The sequence below is a fragment of the Halyomorpha halys genome, unplaced genomic scaffold, assembly GCF_000696795.3.
Source record: "Halyomorpha halys isolate HHAL.00 unplaced genomic scaffold, Hhal_1.1 Scaffold42.1, whole genome shotgun sequence".
Classification (NCBI taxonomy): domain Eukaryota; kingdom Metazoa; phylum Arthropoda; class Insecta; order Hemiptera; family Pentatomidae; genus Halyomorpha; species Halyomorpha halys.
Genome location: NW_027114384.1, coordinates 577,799 through 587,920, shown reverse-complemented (window position 1 = coordinate 587,920; position 10,122 = coordinate 577,799). Strand labels below are relative to the sequence as shown.

Here is a 10,122-nt window from a genome sequence, read left to right as displayed (position 1 = left end):
TAGTTTCCCCATCATTCCAAGCTCTACCATAAAATTTAATCAAATTTCACCACAGATCCCCACGTTGCAATAGTTTCACATTTCAATATAATTGTAGCCATAAATCCAGACCCTTGCCCCCGTACAAGGGTACAGCCCAAAAGACTTAAATTACAAGCATAGCCTTTGCAATTTCAAAAATTAAGGCAATAATGACTCATTTGTGATTGGTGCCTTAAAATAATTAAATAAAAAAAGAAAGAAAGATATAGTTTAATTTTTCAAGAAAATCAATATCTAACATTGGTGAAATCTGAAAAACATTATTTTCGCAAGGGTCAATATATTTATTGATAAACTGAGGTCTGAATGACTAATACAACCGCCATTTTTACAAAATATGCTTAATGTTCTTTATTTTCATCTGATAGGCAAAAATTACATGTTTCATCATAAAAATTAAACCTGGCACCATTTATATAAAGATGGATAGGTCTCTTGAATGATATCGACAGCTCTAATCTTATTAATATAAACATCACAATTAAATATGAGTTTAAACTAAATGGACATATATTCCTGTAAAAAGGTAACTAGAATTTATTACTTTTTCTACATCATGGAAAATTACATTATTTTTAAAAGAGGTAATTAAACTATTATATTTTTAGTATGTCATTAAATTCAACCGTAAAAAGTTACAAGAGCATTATGTAAACCTTATTTTTTTATTGAAATTGCTTGTATATTTATATAATTTTTATTTATTTTTCACCTTGAACTAAACAGCTTTGTTTGTTCCTTTAAAAATTTATTCCAAAATATAATTATTTTTCCACAAGTGTGTTTGTTTATATTCCAAATCATTTAACCTAGTATCCCTTTTACGCCATCATTTTAGGAGGAACATTTCATGGAAATATCAGGATGGGTTTTTGTTCATCTGCCGCATTCAAATTTTACAACTACATTTTAGAAGGATCTGATATTTGTCATGCTCCTCTGATAATATTTTTTGTTCATATTGCTCTAAAATGAAGATTTAGTTGAACAAAATAAAAGTAAATAAGAATTTTTAAAAAATATGGCTAAAACATAAATATTTATTTGTATATTTAAATAAGATAGTACTAGCTGATCAAGAGAAACAATTTTGAAAAGATTAAAAATAAACTATACATGAGTTTAATAGAAATAATTGTGTTTAATGATTTGATTGACTAGAAGTACTATTGTCAATATTCATAGTCAATTTTTTTATTTAGAATTCAATAAAAATAATACATAATAATGAAAACTTTCTAATTTTAACCAACAAAAACAAATTGATTTCGTTTTTACTTTAGATAATAAATTGAATTTAACTTTGTAAGTGTGCGCGATCTATTATGTAAAAAAGGAACTAAACTAAATAGAGCGACATCTAAGAAGGGTTTTGTAAACTAAATTAGGGTGGAGTGAGTCAATTATACAGTTTTCCCGGCTAAAGTTGTCGCAGGAGTCTTTGATATGACATTTTTTATCAATCTATTTATATCAATAAAAATAATAAGTACTCAGAAATTATTTTCATATATTTGTTTAACTTAATTAAATAAATGATAGATCAATAATAATTTGAAAAATATGAAGTAAGTTACGTCAAAAATTTAAGGCGGGAAAATTTAAACGAGAATTTTTATTTTATAAAATAAATCTAACAAAAAAATAAATCCAAAACAGTTAATTGAAATTTCATATTTAATTTTGGTTAAATGAAAGCCTTTAATAACTGTTGTCTGATTTTTAAAACTATGATTTTTTTTTTTGGAATTTAGTAATTTATGGTACAGTTAAAGTTGTAATAATTTTTATTTAATTGATAAGGACCTGAAAAAAATTAAAAGAAACGGTCGGGTTATTGTATTATTAATTTTAATAAATAATACATCTGTGATAGTATTGTTGTGGATACAGCATGGCAACCATACACCTCAAGGGTCTCTTCATTCAGCAAGAAGTATTTCTTGGTATTGCACAAATGTACTTTGCCAATAGATGACCAAGAATTTTGTTTAGAACATACTATATATTAAAATCATTCAATTACAATGGTATAAACAAATATTTAGAAATATGTCACTATTTAAAGTGAGGGAACTCTGGACAACTAAGTGCGGCAAGGATGAAGTATTTGAAATCAGTTCACTGTTGATCGCTGATATAAGAGGACAGAGTTTTGACGATATTATAGTGGGCAGTCATTCTGGCTATTTAAGAATATTCAACCCACAATTAGATTTAGAAGCAGAAGAATATGGAACATTCAAAGCAATAGACCAATTAATTGAAATTCAATTGGAAGAACCTATATTACAAATCGCTGTTGGAAAATTAGTATCGCAAGTATCTTAAATTCCTTGATTTATTTTAAGTGTTGTTATAATTAGTTTTTAATTTAAATTTGGTTTATTCATTTTCAGTGGCTCAAAAGTAAATCATTTAGCTATATTACACCCAAGAAGTGTTGCAGTATACAATGTAATAACAAAAACAGGATCAACTGAACATGGTAAAATATTGTTTTATAGATTAAATATTTAAAAAAAAAAATGATTATTTTTTATTAATTAAAACTTTTTTAATGCATGTTCATCAACTTTATTTTTAATTTTTAATGATTAGAAGATAGTTGACCGTGGATGATATATATGAGGGGAATATGGTTGGAGGTTTGGTCAGAGAAGAACACACGATATATGGTGTGATACACACGATATATGGAATGATTAGAAAAAAAAATAACATTATGTCTGTCAACACTATTAATGTGACCATATGTTAGTTATTTTCTAAACATTCTATGTATCCTTTTATTCATTGGTTGTTGTCTTGTTTTTTTTCTTTGCTCTGATGAAGGCTAAGAATTCTGGCCGAAACGTTGGCACTAATAAATAAGTTTATTAGTTAACTTATTTGTGTTATTCTCTGACCCCAACCATCTTCTCCTCATCTATTTTTTATTTTTAGTGTATTAAGCTTTCGGAACTGTAATACTCATATCTCTTATTATACATTTTGAATACATAGCTTAAGTTGCATTAGCTTGTCCTTTTATGATATTGCTACTTTGGTTTCCCTCCTTTAATATTTCAAAGAAGTATATCAAAACTTATATTATTGATTATCAGTTTTTGAATACCAAATCTCAATCAATATATACTATATTAGCTTTATATTCCAATTTCATGTATAGCCTATATAAGCCTCATAGAAGATTTAAGGCAAATGAATTATGTTTCTTATTGTTGTAGAAAATAGGTTTTATTATTTTGTTTGTAAAATAAAACGGTAGATGGTGACACTGCTCGGCCATGGGATAGCTTGGCGTCCCTTGGGGCTAGAACAGTCTGTCATGGCATCTATTGGTGTAAACACACTCTCATTGTCTTTGTTTATAAAACCCTCCCTAAATTCTTATCATAAACACTTATCACTTTCCAGCTCCCCTTTAACAACAGTTTTTTTATCCAAAGAGATTGGTTTTGCCTATCTACTGAATTAGATTTAGTTTTCTTCTTCAGTTCTTATTTTTTCTATAAAAATGCCTTCAAAATGAATTGAAACATTGTCTAAAAATAAATTATGCACATCCATGATGGGTTTCATTTTTACAATCTCCCCTGTCTGATGATCACCTTCATTTAGATTATGATTTATGATCATCAAAAGTTTTGATTACTATTACTTCATGAAATTAGATTGAATGTAACAGTTTGAGAGAAGGTATTGTTTATTGAGGAAGAGAGAGAGGATATTAGGCAGATAATAAAAAATAACAAGATATTCTTTCTGGTCAAAACTTATAATGTGGTGTATAAGTCATTAAATAAACAAAAATTGAGCAAATAAGAAATATAAATCAAATAATTATTAGAAAACTAATGTTTAATTACAGGAAAGTGTACAAATACATTTCCTATGAAGTCTTAGGAAGTTTTAGGAAACTGGCTTTTTTGGGTAAACTTCTTTATGTGAAATTACTGTTGATAAAATTTCCATCTGAAGATTTAATTATGATATTATTTTTGTTCAGAAACTCTTCCATAATATTATTTATAATGAGATGTTAATAGCTGATCGTAGATAAATATGAGGAGAAGATGGTCGGAGGTGTGATTAGCAAAAATAATATAATAAGACATGTAAGTAATGTCAAAAATAATGAAAAACAATTTAAATTAACATAATGAAATTTATGAAAGAAAATGATATAATTGATACAATGGGCAAGAAAGAAAACAGAATATATGTTACAATGGATAAAAGATTAAAATTGTAACATACATTCTATTTTCTTTCTTGCCTATTATATCATTTATGTTGTTTTCTTTCATAAATTTCATTATGTTGATTTAAATTTTTTTTTGTTATTTTAGATGTTACTTACATATCTTATTATGTTATTTCCATTACTCATCATTTACATTTTTTTCTGCACCTTTCATTATGCTTATTTCTTTATTTACTTGAAAACTGCTTGTTTATTAGTATAGTAGTTTTTTTAGTTTATTTATTTTGTATAATTCTTACCTCTATGATATTATATTTTATCTTTACAATTACTTCCACATCTTTCACTATGTCTATTTCTTCATTTAATTGAAGAATATTTTTCAAATATTTTATCTTCTATTATTATCAATGAACTATTGCCTATTTAATTTATTGTTATATATATTTTTAAGGTTTGTTTATTATTGATTTATTATTATTTTATTTTTATTTTTATGTTACTCTGAGCAATGGTTGTTATCTCATTTTTTTGTTTTTTCAGTCCTGATAAAGGCCTGAAATCCAGGTTGAAACGTTGGCAAAAATTTTCTATTCTATTTATTTGTGTATTTTTTGCTGATCGCACCCCCAACCATCTTCTCCTCACGTAATATTGTTCATTGTTCAAATAAATGTCCTACTGTTTTGATATTCACATTCCTCTTCCTCAAATAGGCGATAATTGGCTTTTTCTATAACTTTTCACAAATGAAATTATATTATCTTCTTTATTTCACTTGTGTTTTCTTCTTCGTTCTTCCTGGTGAGAATGCACAAGAGAAATTGTAGCCATTTTGGGAAGAAATGTGTGATGTCCAGTTTTCCTTGACCATCATAGTAGATGTCAAGGGACTGTGTGCACCTTTTGAACGACATCTCCAACTTCTGCGTCATTTGTAGGGTTTGTTCCCTTTATCTTTTTTGTGAGTGCCACACATTGGCTAACGGGCCTCACAAATGCCCCAGGGGTAGGCTGTGAGTGAGTTGTGTATAATTTTATGTTGAAGAAAAAAACCCGGGTGGGACCAGGGATCGAACTCACAACCTTTGGGTTGGTAGACAGGCGCGTTTCCATGCTACTACTAGTGTGTAAGTGTTCAAATTTTGTATGTTTTCTTTTCGCAGGGAAATTAAGTTTTCTACTTTGCTGTGAATGATACATAATGCTAACTTATTATCAGATGATATTAATATTGATTATTAATTATTAATTGATATTAATTTATATCCTTTGAGTTAATCTCAACTAAAAAATAAATTATTCAAAATTTCGAATGAATCAATTCACTTTTAATTAATGTTATTTTTTTTTTATCTTTGTTGCAATTTACTATATTAAATGATATATATTTTTATAAGGAACTAGGACCATCTTATTTTTTTATTTTTTTATTTTTATCTGTATAATACCAATATTATAATATAATATTAATTAAGTTGTATACAGTTATAAAATATATACTATTCAATCTATATGCTTGAAATTGCAATCTATGTTTGTAATTATACAATAATAGCTTATGTATTTGTAATTATTGTGTATAATTTGTCCTTATTTGTATTTGTATATTTAACTAGGTTTGTCCCATATAAATAAATAAATTACTAATTTATTGATTTCAGGTGATCAGTGCCAAATTAATATTGTGTACGAGCATCACTTGAAACGTTCAGCTTATAGTTTTCTTGTTGGTGGCTTTGGAGGAGTTGAAGGAAGAGATTTTTTATGTGTTCTGGGTCTTGATGGCACTTTAATGTTCTATGAGCAAGAGACATTATCACTAACAAGACTTCTACCGAATTTTTTACTACCTTCTCCAATAGTTTACGTCCCTCATACGGATTCCTTTGTACTCCTTAACTCAAATTGGCACATTGAATCATACAGGTAAGCTCTTGAAAATTTGTATATGTTTCTCATTATGAATAAAGTTAATTATACAGAATTTTCACATGACAGATACCAAATTCTTGGAGAAGAATCAGCTGATCGGGTGTTACCATCATGGTCACACAATTTGGGCGAAGATATAAATGACATGCGCTTCTTGAGCTTAACTACAAATGAAGCTGCAATCTTTATATTGACTGAGAGAAATTTTTATTGCTTTGGAGAAACTGGAATACTCAAGTTTTGTAAGAGGCTTCAGTACATTCCGCTATGCTGTCACGTTTATTCTAGAGGTATTGACTCTATGAACTTGGCTTAACTAAATGAAAATCATTTACTTACATACAATGGCATTCAAAAAGTTTAGAACAGCCAACTCTGTTGTGTAAAAACTTTGCCAAAATGATACTTGCTTATTTCCAATAGAATCTGCAGTTTTTGGTTTTATCTTTATTTCCTGGTTTAATACATATTAAACAACAGCATGTTAAGTTTTTCTTAATTATTTTTATCATTATCATTTATTCAGGTCAAATTATGTAAAGGCGATTAAAAATTTGTAAATATAAAATGTGATTAAAATTTGTTTGTTGATTAATTAATAGTCATTAATTATTATTTTATAAAAACCTTTTGGTATGGAAACAATCAAAAGTGAGTTAAAACAACATATTATAAGGTAAAGAACTTGGTTTGATTTTTACTTAAATATATATATAAAGTTTTGAAGTCCGATAGACTTCATCTCACTAAAATTGTATTAAAGTTACATTTGAAGAGCCATAATAGCTTTTTTTTATTTATTCCAAATTTTGTCGAAAATTGGTCATGGTGACAAAGGAAAACAAAGAACTGTTCTAGCTCAATAAGGAAATCAAAATCTCCTCTTATATGAAGACAAAAAGATTAAAATGGCTTGGCTATGTCAGTAGATTATAGATGGTACCTCTTATCTGGCACTTTACATGCTTAAAATCGTTTATTCATTTATTCTGAACACTTAAACTTCTGCGATATATTCTTTCAAGGATTTTTAATGATTAGGTTCCTATAAAAAATAATTTTGCATTCAGCTGTTCAAATTAGATTGACAAGAGTGAGGGGAAGGAAATTTTTCCGTGTTCAATGCTAAGAAAGAATATTTACCACACTTAAGGTCAACAAACACTTGATTAGTACCTCAAAGTACATAGTTACAATAAGAAAACTAGTTTAAAAACTTCTATGTGGGTAATCCCAAAAATAAATCTCCTAATGTTTTTAAAAAAGAACACTCCATTTATTTGGGTTCAATATTTGTATGTTTTTCTACATAATCGTCACTTTGATCAATGCTTTTTTAAAGATGCTGTGACAACTTTTATCAAGTCCAGTCCTCTCATATTTTTTTTATTGATTTATCAGGAGAACCTTCTGTTATGTCAATGATTGTTAGCGATTCAAATAATTTACTGATATATGAAGGCAGTAAGCTCAAGTGGGGTGCTCAACTAAACGCGACGCCTGTGGCCATATGCAGAGCTTCATTGGAGGTAAGTTATCTACAAAATTTTGATATTAAATCATAAATAATCCTAAAAAATGTCTTATTTCCTTTTTTTTTTATCAAAGAGCCTGCAGGGATGCTTAGTTATATTAACTGAAGAGGGTGAGTTACAGTGTGCATACCTCGGTACTGAACCGACGGTGTTTGTTCCTCCTCCTATTCAAAATAGTGTTTTGTCAAATGCTGAATTAGAATCGAAATATGCTTCTCTTCAACATCAAATAGCAACCTATTCAAAGACCAGCAGTGAGTATTTAATCTTCGTTTAAGAATAAAAAATTAATCCATAATTTTTAATGATGTGTTAGTAATGTTAACTGAGGATAATATATGAGGAAAAGATGGTTGGGGTTGGAATCAGTGAAGAATATAAAACAGTAGAATTTATTTCATTAGTGCCAATATTCTTTGTGTTCTTCACTAATTGCACTCGCAACAATTTTCTCATAATTTATAATTTTATTGTAAAAAAAACTTTGATATTAATTCTAAGTTGCAAAATATTACTAGAAGAATCGCTTGGTGCACCAACACAAAAGTCTGAAATAAAATTAACAACAAAAATATGGCCCATGTCAGATACAGACACAACTTGTGGCATTGAAATCTACCTCACAACTGGATCTTCTGTACACAACGTAAATATTATGATTGAAGTTAGCAAACCATTGTTGGCCGAGCCAGCGACGCACTTTATCCAGACTATAAGTAAGTTAACTTCTAATTTAGTAGCATCTATGAGTAACTATGACAAAAAATAAATAAAATAACAGTTTGAACTAATTTGATTAAGAATTAAATTTTTATTGGTCAAAATAATTATCAAATTTAATGTTAACTAAAGGGTAATAGAGAAAAAATGAGCATTGTCGCATATCATACATTTTGTTTTATTAACCTGAGAGAGGTGTAGCCTCGAGTATTTTGTTCATACTAGGAAATAAACCTCTATATATTCTTAGCATTTCATCTGTTTTTTTCTAACTTCCGTTAACCCTTTGCTGTTATTATTGCCGCTTGTTTATATTAGTCCCTCTTTTACCTTAGTTCCTCTCACCAGTACACTCCTAACGTGACATCTTTATTTTCTCATTTGAGTATTTTATTCACCTGGAAACCTCCTGCGTTTCTTATTTTAATACATGAGCCGAGGCAAGAAGATCTTAGATCTTTTACAAAATCTGGATTCTTCTGCTCCTAATGGAAGAACTACAATTTACAATTTCAATTTCGATTTGTATTGAAGCTAATAGTAAAGATTTTTGTCTTCATCACATCCAATTATATAAAAGAAATAGTACAAATTGTCTAAGATGAGATAAATTTACCTCAATCTGAATAGTTATGCAGAAAGCTTTCACTAAACACCTATAGATGACACCGATAACTCAAATATGAAAAAATGGATTCTGATTTTAAAGACATGTACCCTTTTATTATTAAAAATACAAAAATAAAATTACAATTACAAAAATAAAAACCCTAGGCAGGAATCAACACTGTGCCCACCTATCATAACCTACATACAAGAAAGATCCAAAAAAGTTATTAATTGTTTTCAATAAATTTAACAATAACAGTTCTTGCATAATTGTTATTCATAAAATTAATCAATAGTTGCTGTGAAAGAATTTTTCTCTTTGAATAATTCTTGTTTAATTTTTAGTTGATAGTTGATAGTATGTGTGGCAGTGAAAGTTACTGCCAGTTTACACATGACACTTTAGCCATCACACAGCCAAGATAGGGACTGTATAAAACTGCAATGGTCGCAGTATATAATAGCTACTATCGTGATAACATTTATTGTCATAATAGTTAGAGTATGATAGCTGGTAGTATATGTTATGGTAATGAAGGTACTATCATGAAAACATTTAATGACATGGCAGTGTAGTTCCACTAGGTATAGCATATTTGAAATTACATATTAGACAGTTCAATTGCTGTCACATTTAAGTCCATTTACATCGTGACACTTTACAGCCACTGTTTAATTCAGATATTCTCTGGATTGATTGTGATATACAATGTTGGGGGCATTATCAGAATTAATTATTATTGCTGGTATGACTGATGTGGAATGCATTAGTAAGGGGATTTGAAATAAATTGTTCAAAGTGAAAAGGAAAAAGAAAACTTATATTCCTGATTAATTAATGCAAAAATGACTATTATAATGGATTTAGTCAAAAGAGGAATAAAATCTGTATTAGTAATGTTAATAAATTAAATTTTGCTATTGATTGGACTGAGATAATGTATAGAATGTTACTATGTATTGTAATAATTTAAAATTTATTAAAATAAAATAAAAAGAATTTCAATCGTTTTTTAAACTAAATTCAAATATAAAGGAGATAGCTAGGGTTTAAATTAAAAAACTTTAATA

General features: G+C 28.2%; 1 protein-coding gene across 2 annotated transcripts in view; it reads left to right on the top strand.

The window, feature by feature from the left end:
- The first annotated feature begins 1,939 nt into the window (after positions 1 to 1,939).
- BBS9 (Bardet-Biedl syndrome 9) overlaps positions 1,940 to 10,122 on the top strand; it is a 20,150-nt gene continuing 11,967 nt past the window's right edge. Inside the window, exons 1-7 of one of the 2 annotated variants that reach the window (XM_014432906.3) lie at positions 1,940 to 2,360; positions 2,442 to 2,530; positions 5,917 to 6,181; positions 6,254 to 6,477; positions 7,589 to 7,716; positions 7,796 to 7,976; positions 8,241 to 8,438. In XM_014432906.3, the coding sequence (XP_014288392.1) occupies positions 2,095 to 2,360; positions 2,442 to 2,530; positions 5,917 to 6,181; positions 6,254 to 6,477; positions 7,589 to 7,716; positions 7,796 to 7,976; positions 8,241 to 8,438 (1,351 nt within the window). In that variant the 5' untranslated portion in view covers positions 1,940 to 2,094. The other variant, XM_014432916.3, reaches the window with a different exon arrangement.